Source organism: Pangasianodon hypophthalmus, chromosome 4, assembly GCF_027358585.1.
Source record: "Pangasianodon hypophthalmus isolate fPanHyp1 chromosome 4, fPanHyp1.pri, whole genome shotgun sequence".
NCBI lineage: Eukaryota > Metazoa > Chordata > Actinopteri > Siluriformes > Pangasiidae > Pangasianodon > Pangasianodon hypophthalmus.
The window spans coordinates 4871162-4892317 of NC_069713.1; the positions used below are offsets into that span (position 1 = coordinate 4871162).

Here is a 21156-nt window from a genome sequence, read left to right on the forward strand (position 1 = left end):
TCTCACAATACCTCCAGCCGCAGTGAGGTGTGAGCATGCTCACTGAAGCAGGCAGGTGATGACATCTTCCACTCCCAGCTGTGATTTGTAGACAAACTGAAGTCAAGTCAAGTTAAGTGGAGTTTATTGTCATTTCAACCATTTACAGCCAGTTAGTACATAGTGAAATGAAACAACATTTCTCCAGGACCAAGGTGCTACATAAGACAAACACAGAACAACACAGAACTACAAGGGACTATATAAATGTACACATAAAGTGCACAAGTGCAAACATGTGCAGACAGCACAAGACAGTACAATGACTACTGGGATAGACAATGGGCACAGTAAGTCCCAGTGCAGCGCCGACCAGTACACAGTTCTATTAGAAAGTGAATCCACTTACAATAGTGCAAAGAGTACAATATAAGTTGCTGAAATAGTGTAAACATAAGAAGTAGCAGCCTATGTACAGTATAATAAATATTTGTAGCAGGAGGGTGAAGAGTGTGTGAGAGGGGTGTGTGGGGTCATCCACAATGCTAGTGGCTTTGTGGATGCAGCATGAGGTGTAAGTGTCTGAGATGGAGGGAAGAGAGACCCAGATGATCTTCTATTCGCACTATTCACACTATTCGCTGAAGGGTCTTGTGATCCGAGATGGTGCAATTCCACCAAGTCAAAAACCATCTCTTTAGTTTTGTCCACATTTAGAGACAGGTTATTGGCTCTGCACCAGTCCGTTAGCCGCTGCACCTCCTCCCTATATGCTGACTCGTCATTCGTTGAGGCAGGACACTGAAGACTTTTTTGGCAAAGGGATGATGGTGGTGGCCTTGAAGCATGTCGGAACAACGGCGCTGCTCAGTGAGGTGTTGAAGGTGTCTGTGAAAACATCTGCTGGTCTGCACATCCTCTGAGCACTCTGCCATGAATGTTGTCTGGTCCAGCAGCCTTCTGCAGGTTGACTCTGTGTGGAGTCTTCCTCACATCGGCCGTGGTTAGGCACAACACCTGGTTATTGGGAGAAGGGGTGGTCTTCCTCGCCGTCACATCATTCTGTGCCTCAAACCGAGCGTAGAAGTTGTTCAGTGCATCTGGGAGGGAGGCATCACTGTCACAGGCAGGTGATGTTGTCCCGTAGTTGGTGATGCCCTGGATGCCCTGCCACATGCGCCGCGTGTCTCCGCTGGCCTTGAAGTGGTTGTGGATACTCTGTGCGTGCATGCGCTTTGCCTCTCTGATGGCCTGGGACAGTTTGGCCCTCACTGTTTTTAGGGCCACCTTGTCACCTGCTCTGAAGGCGGAGTCTCGGGTCCTCAGTAGCGCATGCACCTCTGCAGTCATCCACGGCTTCTGGTTGGAGCGTGTGGTGATGATCTTGGAGACCGTGATGTCATCAATGCACTTGCTGATATAGCTGGTCACTGATGTCGCGTATTCCTCCAAGTTGGTGAAGTCGCCGTCAGTTGCAGCTTCCCTGAACATGTGCCAGTCAGTGTGTTCAAAAGAGTCCAGAAGAGCAGAGATGGCTCCTGCTGGCCAGGTTTTGGAGCGTCTGACTAGCAATCTGTATGCTGGGATTAGCATAACAGAGATGTGAGCTGAGTAGCCGAGGTAGGGGCGGGACTCTGCCCGGTACGCGCCGGGGATGTTTGTGTAAACAGGATCCAGCATGTGCTTCCCTCTCGTTGCAAATTCCAAATGCTGATGGAATTTAGGGAGCACTGACATGAGATGTGCATGGTTGAAATCTCTGGCAACAATAAACAGTCCATCAGGGTGTGAATTCTGCAGCTCGCTAATAGCCCCATACAGTTCACAGAGTGCGTCTTTAGCATTAGCGCTGGGGGGAATGTATACACCGATTATGAGGACGGTGGTGAATTCCCGTGGTAAATAAAATGGTCTGCATCTAACAGTCACAAACCCCACCAGCGATGAGCAGTAGCTAGAAACTAGCACCGAGTTCTTGCACCATTCCATGTTGATGTTAAACACACAAGCCACCTCCGCAAGCCTTACCGCACAGAGCTGTGTTTCTGTCAGCATGAAACAATGCTAGCCCATCTAGCTGAATGGCGGTGTCTGTAACTCTGTTGCTGTGCCACATCTCCGTGAAAACAAAGATGCAGCAGTCTCTAAACTCACGCCGCGTAGTTTGCTGGAGTCGGATGTAATCCAATTTATTGTCCAGGGAGCAGACTTTGGAGAGCAGGATGGACGGGAGAGCCAGCCGGCTAGGGTTTGTTTTTAGCCTAGCACAGACCCCCGATCTCTTGCCGCGCTTCTGCTTTCTCGCTCACTGCTTGCGACGTCGCCTCCCCCGGCCACTGGCATCAGGTGAAGCAGAGGGCTGGAGGCCTGGTCCCCACAGCAAGCTGAGATCGCGTAGCTTCTCCAGCAGATCATCATGCAGAACAGCTGTAGCTTTATTTCTGAAACTTATGAGTGTCTGGTGGTGGTATACATGAACACCGGTAGCTCCGATGTCCATGTGCCGTTAAAAGTCTGACTAAAGACAAAAATAGCACCATTTTGGATCCAGAGTGGCCACTGCGTGCTACTGCCACACCGCCATCTTGTATCTTATCCAAGATCTGAAGAGGGTCCAGTGCTGTGTTCACCTGTTTTCAAAGATGGGCCAGCACTAGTCTCTCCAGCACCTTCATCACATGTGATATGAGGGCAACTGGATGGAACAAGACAAGCTGTCTTCCAAGCACTGGGATCTTTTCCAGGGTTAAACATCCTCATGAGCCCCAACTGTCTCTCTCCACCAGAGATGTGTGCTCCATCCTGAGCAGGGTGGACATACGCAAGGCTGCCATCCCCGATGGCATCCCAGGCCGGGTGTTCAGAGCATGTGCTGAGCAGCTGGCCGCAGTTTTCACAGATATATTCAACTTATCGCTGGCCCAAGCATTTGTCCCAACCTCCTTCAAAACTGCCACTATTGTGCCAATACCAAAAAATGGTGCTGCAACAGCACTCAACGACATCTGTCCAGTCACTCTTACCCCCATCATTGCTAAGTGCTTTGAGGAGCTGGTTCTTTCTCATCTGAAAGCCTGCCTACAACCATCACTGGATCCCCATCAGTATGCTTATTGTCATAACGGGTCAACATGGGATGTCATTAGGTCAGCTCTCCACTCTCCCCCTCTCCTCCTCCACCATGATCCTAAACACCGGCGTACCACAAGGCTGCGTGCTGAGTCCTCTCCTCTACTCCCTCTTCACCTCCGACTGCATACCTGTGCACAGCTCCAACTCCATAATCAAGTTCACAGATGACACTCCATTGGTTGGCCTGATCAGAGATGAGGACAAGACAGCCTACAGGGAAGAGGTTCAGCATCTGGTAAAATGGTCTGCTAATAACAACCTCAACCTTAGCACCCAGAAAACCAAAGAACTGATTGTGGACTACTGGAAGTCCTTGAGGTTCCACAAACACACCCCTATCCTTGTTACAAGACTGAGGTAGAGCTGGTCTCTAGCTTTAGGTTTCTGGGTGTCAACATCTCCAATGACCTTTTCTGGAACCTTAACACTTCCTCTCTTCTCAAAAAGGCGCAACATTGCCTGTACTTTTGGGGGAGATTGAAGAAAGCTCACCTTGCTCCTCAGATCATGGTGAACCTCTATCGCTGTACCATTGAGAGCATCCTTACAAACTGCATCACAGTATGGTACAACGACTGCACAGTGTGTTACCAGAAGGCACTACAACGGGTAGTGAAAACTGCCCAACACATCACTGGAACATAGCTGCTGCTTACCACTACCTGCATACTGTTTATCTCAACTAACTGCACCATAATTTCCATTTGCATTACTGGTGTGCATCATATTGTTTACCTTTACCTATACACTGTTACTATTTGCATTACTGGTTGGATGCTTAGTGCATTTCGTTGTCTCTGTACTCTGACAATGACAATAAATTTTAACCTAACCTAATCTAACCTTAAATAAATTAATAAATAAATAATGTCTCTTTTAAGTTAACTGAATGATTGCCATTTTAGCTTCGCCAACACACAGGTGTGTACACACTATTCATAGTGTACATGAGCAGACTGAAAGGGTGATCAAATGTATGTTAAAGAGGTCTTTTTTTAACCATTACAATGTGGATAAGGTCAGGATTAAAAATGTACTGTAGTTACCACTAGAGGGCATCAAAGACATTTTTGGTTTTGCTTTTCAACCGCTGGACGCCACCATAACCACTGTGTCCCTGTCCCCACCCCCCACCCCCCTTAGCATGTAGGGAAAACACACAAAAAGTGCTCACTATCTACAATGTGGCTAGCTAAAACAATATTTTTATAATCTCTAAGGTGAAATTTGTCTAACTCCTCTCCTGTCACTTGTCCTATTTTGTCTGAGGGTGTTAGAGAGAAACAGCAAGTGTTTGAATTTTTTCCATAAAGAGGAAGGAAGAGCAGGTACAGTGTCTGTCTGTACTAAAAGAGAAGTTAAAAATCTCACACACTCATCTCTGTCTCTTTTCTCTAGTACTGTGATTTGACAGAAATAAACACAGAATGTGTAAAAGTTTTAACACACACCTCTGCTCCGTCTGTCAGTCAGTCAGTCATTAGAGAGACAGGATGGAGCTCAGTCCACTCCCTGTGATGCTCTGTGAGTAAATGTTCTCTTTGTGTCTTCATTAGAGTGAGTGATCTGCAGTCTGAATGTCCTGAGTGATGAGCTTGTCTTTAGTACATAATATTACAGTGCCTGTTGCTTTTATGTCCCAGTGCTAAGATTATCACTCTTCAGTAATAGCATCTGCTGCATATGTAGTTATTTGCAATAAACAGAAATAAAGTAAAATACACAGTGGATAGAAAATGAATACACAAAATTTGAACATTTAGTTGTGTCAGGTTCTGAAAACTTCATAGATTTAAATGGTACTTGTTTTCCCTGATCCAAACAACACAGCATACCATATGAATGCAGTGAATTCATTTTCATTTGGAAAAAAGAGAGCATTTACTTGACAGAACTGAAATCTCCTCATTTCTTAAGTATACCCCTGAGAGTCAATACTTGGAGGATGCACCTTTGGCAACGAGTACAGCTACCAGTTTTGGGTTGCTCTGCACAAGGTTGGCATACTTGGATTTAAAGATCTTCCCCTACTGCTCTTTGCAAACTGTTCAAGGCAGGAGATGTTTTTTTTTTTTTTTGGTTTTCACTGATGGACAGCAACCTTCATTCCTTAGATTTTCTACTGGATTTATGTCAGAGTTTGACCAGGTCACTCCAGAACATCCACCTTGTTTCTAACAAGCCACTATATAAAAAAAAAGTCCTCTCAATGCTGTGTGGCTTTTGCCTCATTCACGTTCAAGTTCAGGTTCAAGTTAAATTTCGCCACATGCTGGTGCATGTAGTGTAAGCAACTCTTTGTCTCTGTCTCAGCCACAGTGTTGACTGCAAAGACAAACAAAGCACATATAAGTAGACTGGCTATAAGCACACACAGGTGAGAATCATCACACAATACCTGCTTGTTCAGTCCTCCTCCTCCTCTCTGTCCACAGACGTAATGTTTGATTGTAAGATTATAATGTTTAATCTATGTTAATCCCAGTTTATAGGCTGGAAATGTGAAAATAGGTAAAGGGAGTGTATTCACTTTCTGTCCACTGTAGACATAATGAGAAGAATAGTGACATTTATGTAAATTACTGTAGTTTATTATTATTATTATTATTATTATTATTATTATTTTATTTATTATTGAGACATCTCAAAAGGGATTTCTTACAGATGGTTTTGTTAGATTTCTTGATTAAGATTTAATCTTTTGAGTTTGGTGTGTCTAAAATGTGCTAGACTGCTAACATAATGAGTCAGTTCCATGTTTATGTCATGTTCTCTTATTCTGTTCCCTTTTCAGTGCTGATTTCATGCATACCAGTAGCACATCCTCAAGGTGATTTATATACCTATTTATTCTTTATGTTGAGTACATGTCTGATTTGTATTTGGACTGAGAAGGTTGTGCAGAATTTGTCAATTTGTTAATACATTATTAACAGTTTTTATAGCTCTAAATAAAGGAAGTAATTTTAACTCAGCTATTTTTTTTCCTTTGCTCTCAAACCATCTCATGTTTATACTCAGTTTGTGCTCTTGGTAAATTCACCCACTGCATGGCTCTTGATTTACTGCTCTTTTTTACGAGAAATACTTTCACTTAAGATGAATAGTCTTATAAAATAAGAAAAGAATGACTAACAAAATTCAGATATGAAAAAATAGTTTTACTACAGTTTCACTGTGGTCATTTAATTAGACATTTGTTTAGTCAGTATTTCAAATTGTATGTTTACTATAGGGATACATCAATAACGATAGGGATATCAGTTTCTGGTCTGATACTATACGTGGATTTGTGCAGGATGCATGATATAGCAATCTAACATAAGCAAATACAGTGGTTTAATGCTTCGATCCAATCATGAATTTCTTTACATTGACAATATACTGCATACAAACTATATAAGAAAACATACAATTATAACATCTTGAATCATGTTTGTTTTAGACACAAAGCATATGTTAAAACACAGTGAATCTACTGCTTATGTTGTAAAGTGAAAAGCAGCTCTGACACCTTCATCATTTCATACCAACAGCAAAACCCAAACCGACTGTGAGAGTGAATCCTCAGAGCTCCGTCTACACTGGAGACACCATCACTCTGAGCTGTGAGCTGCAGCAGTCGACTGGATGGGAGTTTCTCTGGTACAAATATAATCAGCAGTTACAGCTTCTGAACACTGTAGCTAGAGACTCCAACACACTCAGTGTGACAGTCAATAAGGCAGAAGAAACAGTGTACAAGTGTATAGCACATAGGCAAAACACATTGGGAAACTCCTACACAATGCTCAGTGATCCAGTCAAGATTACAGCGAGAGGTATGTCATGATTTTTCACATTTTTTACCACAGGTTAGACAAGTGTGAATAAAAATTTGGCATAATTTTTTGCAATTCCCAATTATTCTATAGTTTATACTATATTATTTTTTATCTTGAAAATCTAAATTTAAAAAGTATTGTTATCTGCGACTGGTGAGATCCAAGGCTAAAGATTAAAAACATATTGTTATTTAACAAAGAAAAATGTGTAATTGTTGTTATGTAGAAGTTTTCTGTAAGGATACTTTTATTTAAAATTTATGGAAAGAGTCTCCAGTGTCAGCGGAGACAGAGGTAACTTTAATTTAACTTTAGCTATATATTTTTCAACACGGGAAAATCTTCAGGACAAAAGAGTTTATGCTTTGTGCTTTTTTAGTAACATGACAAGTTTTTGGCTTATTAACTAAAAGACAGAGTAAGTGGGAAAGACTGTTTATAGCTGCTATAACTTACATGATAGTGATAGGAACTAACCTCTTTTTGCAGACTATAAAATGTTATATTAAATGTAAATATGAATGGATGAAAAGTGTGAGGTGTCATTTATTAATTAATTTATTGTAATTGTTGGCAACTGGCTGTGGGACAAAAGGAATAAAACTTTTACACTAAAACACAGGACATGCTGTTAGGAAAATAATCTTAGGGGAGGTAACAGTAATTCCACTTCATCACACCACCCTGCCACTCAGTATTTTTCTATAAAAGTCAATAACTCTACAGATTAAATCATTTTGTATTTCCTGTGTAACAGAGAGACCACGGGCAGTACTGAGTGTATCTCCACAGAGCTGGCTGACTGATGGAGACTCAGTGACTCTAAGCTGTGAGGTTACAGACTCCTCTACAGACTGGACATTCAGCTGGTATACAACTGTTCCCTACAGAAATGGCTTAACTCAAATAAAAAATAATCGTGGCTATATCATGTATGTGGAGCTCCTCTCAGACAGCAGCAGAGGATCTGGAGGCTCCTACACTCTCAATCCTGCTGCTCTTCATCACACAGGAGTTTATATGTGCAGAGGAGAGAGAGGAGAACCAGCCGTTCACACACAGTACAGCAATCCACAGCCACTATGGATCACTGGTGAGGAAAAATAACAACACTACTGGGTTGGGTGTAAGCCGTGGATGTGCAAGTGGAAGACCAGATTAATTTTACTACTAATATTTTACTAATTCAGTTTAGTATTCAGTTATATGCACATAGTGAGGACTTACACATTATGCAAATGCATTACACACAATTCTGACATAGAAGTAGTATTAAGTCCAGTGCCACTGTCAGTTTGATGTAATCATGGTGTCATGCTGACGTTTTTATTTTGTCTGTAAATACACTCAAAGACAGTGGAATGCCATTTAAGCCTAATATTAAATACATAGTTATGACACAATTAATAATATAATCCCTTTAAAGTACAAAAAAATTTTTTTTTTTTTTTTTTTTTTTTTTTTTTTTTTTACACAGAGGAGACACATCTTAAACAGAGACACTGCTTAATTCACTGACTGATTTTTTTTTATAAAAAAATAAAATTATGAATTGACTTAAAGTGAGCTGTAAGCAGATGTGTGCTCAGATTTCATGACCTTAATTTAGTATCTTGAATCGGCATCCGATTACAGCAGTACCCATAACACCACATGGCCTACAAACAGGGCCGCCAAGGACTCCAATTCCCATCACACACATTCAAACTCACCTGATTACTGATTACAAGCACCTGGGCTCAATTACACAGCCACAGTTTATAAGGACTCACAGTCATTCATTTACATTTACTTTTATGGCATTTGGCAGATGATCTTATCCAGAGCGACTTACAAAAGTGCTTTGAAGTCTCTATCAATAAGTATATTCTGATACTGGCTTGCTAGGTCACAAACTAGGAATACTATCAGTTCAAAAACTCTGTTGGGGAGGTAATATAGTAACACATGCTCAGACTATATAATTTTTTTAAGTGCTAATTTAAGTACTTTAGGAAGACGGAAGTCTTTAGTCATCATTCAGGTCATCACAAAGTATATGCTCTGTGTTTTTGTACCAGTTGTTGCCAAGCCTTATCTTTAGTCATAGTCCCTTCTGGTTTTGATCTTGTTTCTGTTACAGTTTTCAGTCTCTCTTTGCCTAGCCCAGTTTATGCTGTTCGTCACTTGACCTTTGCCTTTTCACTCACCTTGTTTTTGTCTCACATTTTGGATTTGCCTGCAAGTTTGCTTAATAAAGCTTTTGTTTACCTGCATCTGCATCTGTATCTGCCACCTGACATGCCCGAGTAACTGCCGGAGTGTAATATAAATAAATATTTTTTTGCTGGGTCAAGTGCTATTTTATAAACTGCTGAATTAAGAGTGTGGAAGCCATTATGTTGAATTAAAGAGTGACAGAGCTGGCAGAGCCTGCAATATACACACACTCACAGTGTAAGCTTGAATGTGAACTTGAACAAGGCAAACACCATGAGCTGGTGTTGACCCTATGGGTTGCTTATTTTTGTTTTGTGGTGAATTCATGCTGAACGCTCTGGCCAAAATAAAAGTGAGTCCAAAGCTCTGTGGAAAATCTGTGTGTCTCCAGAATCTTCTACACACACACACACCTGATTCTACATCCATCTAGGAGTATTCATTCAGCAATATATTGGCAATACACTAAACTATTAGATTTATTTTAATGACTGCCATCTTCTCACAATCATAATTAAATCATCATAAAAGTATTTTATATTTTTCATTTTTTAATTATTGTTTTTATTTTACATCATATTACATTTGACAGCAAGAAAAAAAATGACATTTCATTCTTCAGTCCACATTTTCTATTTTTATGGTTTTTTTCTGGGCTTAAAGGCAAGTAATCAGGATTTGAAGGTAGCAGACAAGGCACTATTGAAACGCCATGTGTTGCATGCTTCTTATCAAGAAAACTCACTTAGAAAATTGACTTAAATCAGCTATGTAACCATACTCGGAATACATGTAAATTTCCCCTTATAAATACTGACCTAACCTTTGGACTTAAGTTGCTGACTCTGAATATGGGTCATGGAGATTTATAACTGATTGAAGACTGTTTAAGGCAGTTGAATAGCCCTGAGTACTGTAGAGGATTTTTCTCATTCAAATAGCACTGTTTAATTAAATGAGGTATAAATGTGTTCAGTGCTGTTATGCCATGAAGTAGTTATGCCAAGTTATGAAAACACAATTTAAAAAAACATAAATACATAAATGAATTACATTTTTCTGTTTTTAAGGTGAAGCTCCTCCATTCTCTCTGATCATCAATCCCAGCAGAACTCAACACTTTACTGATGACTCTCTCTCACTGAGCTGTGAGGACCAGAGTAACTCTACTGGATGGACAGTGAGACGATATGCACACAATCAGAGAGTGTCAGATTGTTCACAGTGGGGATCAGTTACAGGATCTACATGTAAAATCAGTTCCATCCATACATTTCACTCTGGAGTTTACTGGTGCCACTCAGAATCTGAAGGTAGCAGTAATCCTGTCAACATCACAGTGTATGGTGAGTCTCTGAGTCTCCCTTTGGGAGAACCATTCAACAAACACAAAACCTGTTTATCTCAGTACATTACCTGTAATTTCTCTAATTCTGTAACTCCTCGTGCTGGGGTGTTGTAGCATTTATAATAACTGTAAGTAGTCAAGTTGGAAAATTTTTGAGTGCAGGTATGATTAAATGTGTATCAGACAGATACCAGTATCAGTATCGATGCATCTCAAATTCTAAAAACAGCAGCAGGATTGCACAGTCAAATGTTTTCTCAGTGGATAGTTCCACAGGTTTGGTCCTGCTGAATCCACAGGTTTAGTGTGTACTAATCTATACACAGGTAAATTAGAAAACTTCCATTTATATTATCTAAACAGCTCATAGTGTGTGGATTTCCTTGGAATCATATTATGTTGTACATGTGATTTTCCCTGTACTAGATGGTGATGTGATCCTGGAGAGTCCTGTCCATCCCATGACTGAGGGACATCCTCTGACTCTACGCTGTTTATATCGCTTCACAAAGCCCTCAAACCTCCGAGCTGATTTCTATAAAGATGGAGCAGTTCTCCAGACACAGACTACAGGAGAGATGATCATCCAAACTGTCTCAAAGTCGGATGAAGGTTTCTATCACTGTAAACACCCAGAGAGAGGAGAGTCACTGAAAAGCTGGCTCTCAGTCAGATGTAGGAAATCCATTTCTTTTGATTCGATTCTCTCTTTAACAGTACAATTCTTTGCAGTGTTTAAATGCAAATTCTGCTCTCTTTCTTTCTCCTAGGTTCTAGATCCAGTGGAAGAACAGTAGGAATGGCTGTGGGACTGAGTTTGGCCTTTTTGTTTTTGTTCATCTCTTTAATGATCTCATTTATCCTGCTGTGGTGCAGCAAAAGAAGGAAAGGTTTGACAACTGCTTAGCTAAATTATGTGCAAAATAATCAGGACTTATAAAGAGTAGACTTTAGAATATATTGTCACATCACAGATTACATAGTTCCGTCCACGTGATCAAAACAATCTTGGAGTGTTGCGTCTGAATGGTCTGACCAGCACACTCCTCATGACTGGGAAGTACAGAAGGTCTTGCGTGTTTGTATATTCTGGTGGTTGCACCAAGCTTTGCTGTTCATAACACACACTCTCCCTCCTTTGTACTTGCCAGTTCTTTAATTCAGTCCACACGGTCTATGAAAAATCCTCTGAAACACAGTATATACAGTGTAGATTGTATAAAATGTAGTTGCACATATTAAATATGGAAATACTAATTGTAACATTTTAAATGCACACAGTCGGGTCCATAAGTATTTGGACAGTGAAATAATTTTCGGAATTTTGCTTTTGTTCTTAATTTAAGGGGTTTAACAAAAAATATTGCATTAACCGTTTGACCGTAAGCAGTTTTATGGCCAGGTGTGGCATGTTTCCTCATTATTTTATGACAGGTTAAGGAGATAAAAGGTCTGCAGCTGATTCTGAGGTGAATTTGCATTTGGTAGCTGTTCATGGGAACTCTCAATATGCGGTCCAAAGAGGTGTCAGTGAAAGTGAAGGAGGCCATCATTAGGCTGAAAAAAACAAACCAGACCTATCAGAGAGATAGCAGAAACTTTTGGAGTGACCTAATCAACAATTTGGTACATTCTTAAAAATAAGGAATGCACTGGCAAACTCAGTGACTCCAAAAGGCCTGGAAGACCACGCAAGACAACTAAATTGGATGATCACAGAATTCTTTCCTGTCATACTCATATTCAAACTCCTCAAATAATGAAGACTTCTTTTTGAAATCTTTTTTATTTAATATTAAATATGACTTAGTATTAAATATGCTCTAACTACACACTGTTATTAGTATTATGTACATATTTATTATTTGTAACTTTTACTAACTCTTTAGTTGTTTTTCTGCCATTACCCTGTTTTTTGTGCTGTAATGAGAGCTCAGTAAGTGTTTCCTTCACTATTTGCACCCTGTTCAGATGTAGAATCTGTCTCCCTCTACAGAAAAGCAGCAGAAAACCAATCAGACATCAGAGCAGAATCAGAGCCGGTCAGGAGCTGAAGACTCTCAGTCACGACACACACCACTTCAGGCTGGTCAGACACTGTCTATTGACTGTTTATTTCTACATCTGTTCATAAAAAATCAAATATTTCTTTGTCATTTATTGTAAAATTATAATCCTTCTAATAAGCAACAAATAGTTTTAATAAATTTAATTATTTTATTACCTTTGTACAGAATAAAACATTGTGTCATGCTGTTACAGGAAAATAGGGACAGGTAATGTAATTAAGCTGAATTAATGTTACCACCTTGATTCATTATTTTTTTCCCTATAACAGCATTTCCCTAAGTGTTGTATTCCTCTTATACCACAACAATTCATCACTGACCATTTTTAATTTATCAAAGAATGACACGTCATACTTTTATTCATTTATAGTTATATTTAATCTTGTAAAATGTCCTCAAGACAAGTTAATGTTCTAACTAACATGATAACAGCTAGAAACAGTTGTTCCATCACCAACCATTCATTTTTCAAAGATGCAACATGCTGAATAATAAAGACAACTGAGAAGTCGAGGGTTCAGGGCCTTACTCAAGAGTCAAGGTTCAGCAGCAGCTTGGCAAAGCTGGGATTTAAAATGAGATTTTGATCAGAAGTCCAACATCTTAACCACTGAGCTACCACTGCCCACAAGCCTTATGTTTATGTTTATGAGGTATGACTTGTGTATTACACGTCTAAAGATCATTGGGATGGTTTTGTTCTCTGCTACTACAGGTGCTGATGCTGAACCCAGCGTTACTTTTGTGACTTACATTGACGTTGAACTAAAACCGATGAATAAAAAAAAGAGAATAAAAGGTAGAGCAAAATGAAGAAACTTAATTTTGTGCAATGGATCACCTGACATCTAATCTTGCTTTATGTAATGAATAAAACACTCTGTGTCTTGCTGTCATAGGAAAATAATCAACAACAGGGTGATATGATATGGTGGACTTCCTGTTACCACCCTGAAGTTGATTATTTTTCTATAACAGCATGTTCTGAAGTCTTTTATTCCTCTTATACCACAGCATTTTGCCAACAACTACATATTTTAAACCCTGTTCTCACTTGTGTTATAGCAGCTATAACCAGTCGTTCCCTCACAAGTTCTTACAGAAAAGACATCAAGACTCACGTTTTTCTTTTTTAAATAGCAACATATCTCTTAATCCGTTTATTTACATAATTTGCATTAGATTAAGTGGAATATTCATTGTAAAAGTTCCTGTGAATGAGCTGTTACTATAGAAGTGATAACATATTAGAATAATAGCATTAATATAAACCTGATTTGCAGCTGTCACTGTCAGACTGTCAGAGCTGCTGTTATAGAAAATTAATCAATACCTTCTGTCCAATCATAACCCAGAACTGAACAGTGGTATAATAGATTTTAATTGTGTGTAATGTAATATCCAGATTATGTTCTATTTTATAAATTAGAATGTTTGTAAGTTTTCAGGAGATTAATTCAGGATATCTTGATTCCCACTAGAAAAGACCGGTGTGGGCAACGATATTGTCTACTCAGTGATGAAGCAGAACATGAAGTAAGACTCATGACATTTACAGTATAAATCTTAAAATACAAACCAAACACCATGAAATAAGAAATATTTTTAAAGGTGCATTGAGTGGAATTTGACAACTAGCACTTTTCCATGTACATAAAACCCCACCTCATAGAAAATGTTTGGCCAGAAGAGTCCATCCATGTTAGTTTGGTAGCTGTCTAGATAACTTTCCATTTTCTCATTCTACTTGGCCCAGCTATGAACATGCAAAATACTAACACACCAATTAATAACTGATTTGTTGCCCCGGTCACTGATTCAAAAAGTTAGTAACATCAAAATCAAGCAAAATCAAGAGAAATGTATTTATAAATGTATTTATGTGATCTATTTTTCTGTCTGCAGTGAACCATATATGCTGATGGAGCCATAGTTATCAGATGGATAGCTAGAAAACTGCATTTTCTGTTTTGTTTTTTTTTTTTTTTTTCAAAATGCGCAGCTGTTAGACTGCTATTTTCTAAACTCGGCTGATGATATACTGGTACATGGCGCCAAAAATCTGGAAATAACATGGAAAATTTGCCAACATCATCCACTGACTGATGAACCTGCAGGGGCCAAAACATCAGTGTTTCCCAGGAGATGTACTGTTTGTGAAAATCATGGAAGTGTTTCTCTTCTATCAGTCCCAATCTCTGGAACAGTGTTCAGACATCATCAGGAACGCAATCCCTATATGAGTTTTTAAATCCAGATTTATTAAAAGTTACCTATTCAGCTTGGTTATCTTGATAAATATACTTCGTGAGTTGTAGTAAGTATTAGTTGCAGTAAATTTTTACAGTGTTTTTCACAGTTACTAAAAATCACTCTTTTGTTTACAAATTTTCAACTTGTCATGCAGTGAGAACAGCAGCTTTTTTGGATGTAAACAATTGTAGGTCAGGGATCTCATTCAAACGTCAAGATTTAAGGTCTCAGGGAGTTTTTCCTTGATACTGTCACATCTGGCTTGCTTACTAAGGAACTTAAACTATACTTGGATTTCTTTAAAGCTGCTTTGTAACAATGTCTGTTAAGTGCACTATACAAATAAAATTGAACTGAAGGTACTCTTGTGGGTTATAAATATAAAATCCTTTTTAAAACTGAGTAATGGGTGGTATGGCCTTCGATTTATATCATGGCATAGATTAAAATGATCACAGTATCAGTATGTCTCACTATATATTGCAGCAAAATGCTTATTTAATTATGCATATAGTTACTAGGCACAGGGCAATAACTAAGAATTATGAGCCCTCTTAAAGAAAGGCCCCTATACACACTCACTGACTACTGTGCATTTGCTCATTCATTCAATTATCTGATCAGCCAATGACATATGTACAATGGTTGTATTTTTCAACTGGTAACTCATATCGCACTGGCACGAACTTAAATGTCTCCGTTAGGTGGAAAGTGACCGCGCACAAGCTCTCCAGTCCATGAGCACACAGAAAAATAAATTCATATACACTAGCTTTATTTCAGTTTGTGTACATAAAAGAAACATTTTCATCAGTGTCACATTTCATAAATCAGTTTCACATCAACTTCAGGTCTCATAAGTAACTTGTACATCACCTTTAATGCAAAGTCAATCCATGAAAGTCAGAATCAAATCTGATTGTGTACAAAAGTTTTAGAAAGGATGCCCTTGATTTCTGTGAGACAGTCAAGACTCCTGTGGACCTCCATTTCACATCACAGGATCAGTCACACCTGAAGGTTCCCCAAGAAACATTCACAAACAGGGCATATTTCGTTCAGTGCGATAAAAGCTGTTCTGGTAAAATCTTTGAATTAAAAAACACACAGTTAAAATATAAAAACACAACATGAACATGAGAATATAAAGACAGAGAGATCAGAAAAATCAGAAAAAAATGCTGAACTGAAGACACAAATCACTGGATAGAGGTCATTAGGCAACTATGACTAGCCCCTCCCATCTTAACTGCTGGTGTATATAGGACATGTAGATGTACTGACATCACTTCCTAAGAAAAATTAAAATGTCAGATATGAAGAGAAGAGTGAAGAGATTAGGCTCATGTGGAGTTTTAGCCAAACAGCCATCTTGTACTAAACTTCCTCAACATTTCCAGAACATCCACAAGGGGTCCTCAGTGTCCAAAGAGCCTTCCATACGCAGACAGAGAAAATCCGAATACAATTACTCTATTTCATAATATCTGATCTTTAAATCACTATATAGCCCAGACAAATGAAATCCATCAGGATGTCAAGATCCAGGAAAGATTCCAGAAATGAAACGAGAAAGGCGACATCTTGTTAGCTGATGATCTAGCTGGATTTACACACACAGGGCTCGGGGGACCCTGAGAGAGAGAGAGAGAGAGGGAGAGAGAGGGAGAGAAAGAGATGCTTTGTAATTCATCTTTCCAATGCTGAAATCACAAATTTCACAAGCCCTAACCTTTCAAACTTATTGCATGCACAGTCTTTTTTTGCACTTCCTGTGGGCATAGGAAGTCATGTGACCTCACCTGTCCTCATTGAATCCATCCACTTCCTCCTCATCGTCATCCAGCTCCATGTCCAGCTCGTTGTCAAGGCAACTGCGACCGTAGCTACTGAGGACGCTAAACAAGGAACAAATATTTAAAAACAGATTCAAAATCAAACATTGATATTTACTGACCAGTGTTTCGTAAGTATTTGCTGGTGTGTGTGTGTGTGTGTGTGTGTGTGTGTATCCGTATCCTGACCTGACAGAGCGGCAGGTGAAGAAAACGATGCGTTTGAGTTTCTTGTTGTAGAAGAAGTAGTTGAAGGACCAGAGGTTGCCCTCCTCACCGAAAGGGTCTGAATCTAGATCTGGGTTATAGCTAAAAACACACAATACACAATTATTCAATGTTTGCCCCAAAGTACACACGTGCAAATGCGCGCGCACACATGAGTGGTTTCCATCCACATCTTTAATACCAGTTTTTCACAACAAACTCTTTTTCTACTTTAATCTCTTTTAAATGCAAATATCTTGAAACGCGATTCAAACTTTTTGCTTGATACTGAAGAAGGGTACTAATAATTGTATGTCATTTGTGGCTAGCTTTTTCCTGTGTTCTTTTTACTGTGAAAATAAACAAGTATTACATATAGCTAGTTAATTTCTAATAGTCACTTATTTTGAGTTGCATAATTTCTGTGGATGAATCTCAAATTGTGTTCTACTGGCAATAAAGTGCATTATGTAGGGTCTACAACTCTATACCCTACGCAGTAAGCATATACTGTATAGTCAATTGCTGAAACAATACATAGGTAAATAATAAAATGCTAATCTGAACCATTCAATTTTGAGAAAAATGTTCCTTCTTGATGTTCTTTGGTTATCTTTTTCTGTGATTGAGGTGATATCAGCACACAGTGTAGCTACTGGTGTTATTCAGTCTGTTACGCTATAACATTATACACAAATACTAAACTGTTTAGGTCATCAAATTTCACACAAAGAAAACACACACACACACACACACACACACACACACACACACACACACACACCTGTAAATGTCACAGCTCTGCAGGTTGATCTCCTGGTCGATGGCGTTCCACAGCTCCGGACCAAGAGAGTTAAACTCCTCCCCTACAGACGAGTACAGGCTGCTGTTCACAGCATTGGCCACCTGGGGAAAAAAAAACAAAAAAAAAAACACACACACACACACACACACACACACACACACACACACACACACACACACACACACACACACACACACACACAGCATAAAAACACAAAAATTAAAGCAGACTGACAGCATTCCGACAGCAGGGACTGTTGAATCCCATTAACCCACTAAACCCAACCTGTTTTAACAAAGTCTACCCAAAACACACCCAACATCATCAATATCAAAATAATTAAAAATACAAAAATAACTTAGCTCGAGTGCATTAATATAAACCTGTGATTTGTATCTGCACTTCTGTCATAGCTGCTGTTATAGAAATTTAATTGACACCTTCTGACCAATCACAATCCAGAATTTAATAGCACTGTGGTCCAACACATCTAATCTCTATGTGTGCTCCTCCAGGTTACCATAAAATACTATATTCCCCTACCCTATTTCCACTTTTTCTCAAGAAACAAGTGTTTCACAATTTTGTATTTCAGGAGTGTAATGTCAGAATTTCCCTGAATGAGGACATTTAATGTCTCAGTGCTAGAACAATCGCTGTTTCATGAGTCATTAACGGGCGGATCACGGTCCAGATGCAGACCCGGCCAAGTATTTCAGTGGCTCAGACCACGGACTGGAAAAACACTGTAGCAGAAATCAGTTTTCTAAACATTTCACAACTTCTATAACAGATCCTGTGTTGCAGTTTATCCAATCTCCTCCATTTATGTTAATTACGCAAAGGTATATCTTTGAGAAAGGGAAGAGTTTTCAGACTTTCGTATATTCCACAAAATTAAATGTAACTATAAATAAAAAATAAAGTATTACATGTTATTTTCTAATAAATAAAAAATAAATTGTTGACAAAATTCTGTGTTTTATTCCATAAGTAATTAATTTTATGTATACAAGTGCCAACCTGTAGCACCAAACTTAAAACCCAGTTCCGGGGAAAACTGCACAACCTGGCAACACTGCCTGTGGGTTTACTGTACTACACTTCACTTGTCACTTGTCATTCTATGACTGGCAGTTTTGTCCAGAGATAATGAGATAATGATGAAGAACTATTTGTCTCGACTCACCCAGTTGAAGCTCGGCTCGCGGCTGAACTCGTGAGCTCGGGCGGCGCTGAAGTCGTAATCGGGACGGAACGATTCGTTCAGCGTGGTGATGAGGTAGAACAGAGTCTTCCTGCAGCACTTATCACTCAGAGGGTTCTCTACTTCATCTCCACTCTTTCCCAACCTGAGCCAGAGAGAGAGAGAGAGAGAGAGAGAGAGAGAGAGAGAGAGAGAGAGAGAGAGAGAGAGAGAAAAAGAGACAGAGACAGAGGGTGAGATTTCCAGGAAGCAGACAAAAGATACAACAGGCGTTTTTGTAAAAAGGAACTGTGTCATCATAGAGATGCAGCTTTCTCATATTGAGATGCAGAGTATTGAGAAAAGGTGGTCAGGGGGATGATACAGAATGATACATGATGTATGTGTGTATGTGTGTGGTTAAGCCAGTGTAAGATCTTAGCATCATGTTCTTTGGTGATGACTCTTGCTGCATGTTTCAGTCATTTATCTTGTACAGTCAAAGCCCTACACATTAACTGCTCACACTGTGTGAAAATAATCACCACAACATACGCGGTCTCATGAAAGGTGTGAAACATGACCTCTATTCACAGTTCTGTCTGCTGGAAATTTCAAGTCGTCTGGAAAGCCCCGACCTGGGCCATACAGCCATCCGATTACATGCATGGTGCACATCACTCACCGGTGAGATACTGTTTACTGTGGCTCTCTACCATCCTTTTTTCCAGTTTCTGTCAGTTTTGGCAGGACGATAAGTTAAGAATAAAATCCTCAGTGTTGTGCTGTTATAGTAAAATACTCAGTGACAAGGTGGTGTGATGAATCAGAGTTACAGTTACCACCACAATGCTGATTATTTTCCTACAACCGAACTTCCCAAAGTGTTTTATTCCTCTTGTACAACAGCAATTTGCCAATGATTAAATTTTTTAATTCATTACATAAGCATGTAATTTTATGTAATGTCTAAATCAAAATTTCCTGTTCTCACTTACGTTATCGCAGTTATAAACAGTCGTTTCCTCACCAACCTCTTTTTCTCTCTCTTGAAGTTAATAAGACAAAAATATGCGGCTTGTCATGTTTGTGAGAGACCACAAGGTGTAAACTCTGTTTATTATTAGTCTTTCACTACATGGCACATCTGCAGCATAAGTCCCTGTGTATAGGCTGTTAATATAGAAACTATGACATATTAGAACAAGCGCATTAAGATAAACCTAAGGTTCATGTTACAGCAGGAACTCCTGTCCGATCCACGCTGTTATCAGAATAATGCACAATCTGACCATTACGACTAATCAAGTTCAAGAATTCAACCATGCTGTTGTATAAATGGTAATATATCCTGATGGTAAAAGCTGTGGGTTAAAATTAAAAATCGTTGAATTTTCTAGAACGATGTAGCAGCACTCTTGGGTTTGGTGTGTAAATAGTATGTAAACTATGTGAGTGTGTGTGTGTGTGTGTGATTAACTGTAGGCTCCTCACAGGTTAGGACTCGGGGCACTGCTGGTCTGCGGCGGTGAAAGAGCCTCCAGCACATGTGGCTCCCCCTCCTGGCAAAACTGCTTAAACATGTGTTTGTCGTCACCAGCCATCTTGCACGAGTAGCTCTCGATCCTAGAAAGGAAAGGAGGAAAAAAAATTCAATTTAAACATTTTTCATTCTCCGTGCTGATTTGATAAATCACTAATGTTTGTACGGCAAATTGCCCAAGCTGTAGCATCGTACAAGGACTTACATTATACTGCAACCAAAAATATATTCAACTATTATTTCCTTTAAATACTTCAACTTTAGCTATAGCATTAAACACCTGAAAAATATAGTCACTTATCAGTCATGTATCCGCTTGTATTTCTGATGGAGCTTGTACGATACATCATGCAAGAAAATTCTTTCTAATGCTTTTAAGCACAAATCATAGAAATTATGTTACGAATACAAATACATTGTTGTCAAAGTCCTGAGTTGCAGACTTGGTGTCTGTTTCACTGCATATTTAATTAAGTCAGAGCCTGTCGTGTTGCTTCACAGTTTCAATACAGTACGACAGAGTTAATGGAAGACTGCATGGTATCGGTGCTTTGAATATCTTCTGATGTCAGTAACCAGCCTAAAGGAATAATCTTGAGTGCATCAACCTAATCGCTATCACTGTAGTGAGTGTGTGAGCCTCAGTTATGATTGGTGAAGAAATGTTCTATGACAGCAGCTGTGACAGTAGTGCAGCTGCAAATCGCAGTGTTTATATTCAAACAATATTGTTTCTATAGTAACAGCTCATTCACAGGAACTCATAAAGCAGATGC

General features: G+C 39.2%; 2 protein-coding genes across 2 annotated transcripts in view; one reads left to right on the forward strand and one right to left on the reverse strand.

Moving 5' to 3' along the window:
* Nucleotides 1-4604: 4604 nt before the first annotated feature.
* Nucleotides 4605-15147, forward strand: LOC117597089 (sialoadhesin-like). Its single transcript, XM_053233338.1, has 10 exons — nucleotides 4605-4635; nucleotides 5906-5941; nucleotides 6648-6932; nucleotides 7693-8028; nucleotides 10205-10480; nucleotides 10909-11157; nucleotides 11253-11372; nucleotides 12479-12571; nucleotides 13267-13350; nucleotides 14033-15147. Exons 1-10 carry the CDS (start codon nucleotides 4605-4607, stop codon nucleotides 14089-14091), a joined length of 1569 nt encoding a protein of 522 aa, XP_053089313.1. The 3' UTR covers nucleotides 14092-15147.
* A 411-nt stretch (nucleotides 15148-15558) lies between these two features.
* maf1b (MAF1 homolog, negative regulator of RNA polymerase III b) overlaps nucleotides 15559-21156 on the reverse strand; it is a 12484-nt gene continuing 6886 nt past the window's right edge. Inside the window, exons 3-8 of the mRNA XM_026947467.3 lie at nucleotides 20332-20463; nucleotides 18841-19003; nucleotides 17631-17752; nucleotides 16829-16948; nucleotides 16607-16702; nucleotides 15559-16438 (exon numbers count right to left, since the gene is read on the reverse strand). Coding sequence (XP_026803268.2) covers nucleotides 16414-16438; nucleotides 16607-16702; nucleotides 16829-16948; nucleotides 17631-17752; nucleotides 18841-19003; nucleotides 20332-20463 — 658 coding nt within the window. The 3' untranslated portion in view covers nucleotides 15559-16413. The remainder of the gene's footprint in view (nucleotides 16439-16606; nucleotides 16703-16828; nucleotides 16949-17630; nucleotides 17753-18840; nucleotides 19004-20331; nucleotides 20464-21156) is intronic.

Excerpts from the sequence above, each read along its gene's own strand:
- LOC117597089 (XM_053233338.1), top strand. The coding sequence starts at position 4,605 with ATGGAGCTCAGTCCACTCCCTGTGATGCTCT. Across the intron at positions 11,158-11,252 it reads AAGCTGGCTCTCAGTCAGAT|GTTCTAGATCCAGTGGAAGA; the intron begins GTAGGAAATCCA and ends TCTTTCTCCTAG. Across the intron at positions 12,572-13,266 it reads ACACACACCACTTCAGGCTG|GTGCTGATGCTGAACCCAGC; the intron begins GTCAGACACTGT and ends CTGCTACTACAG.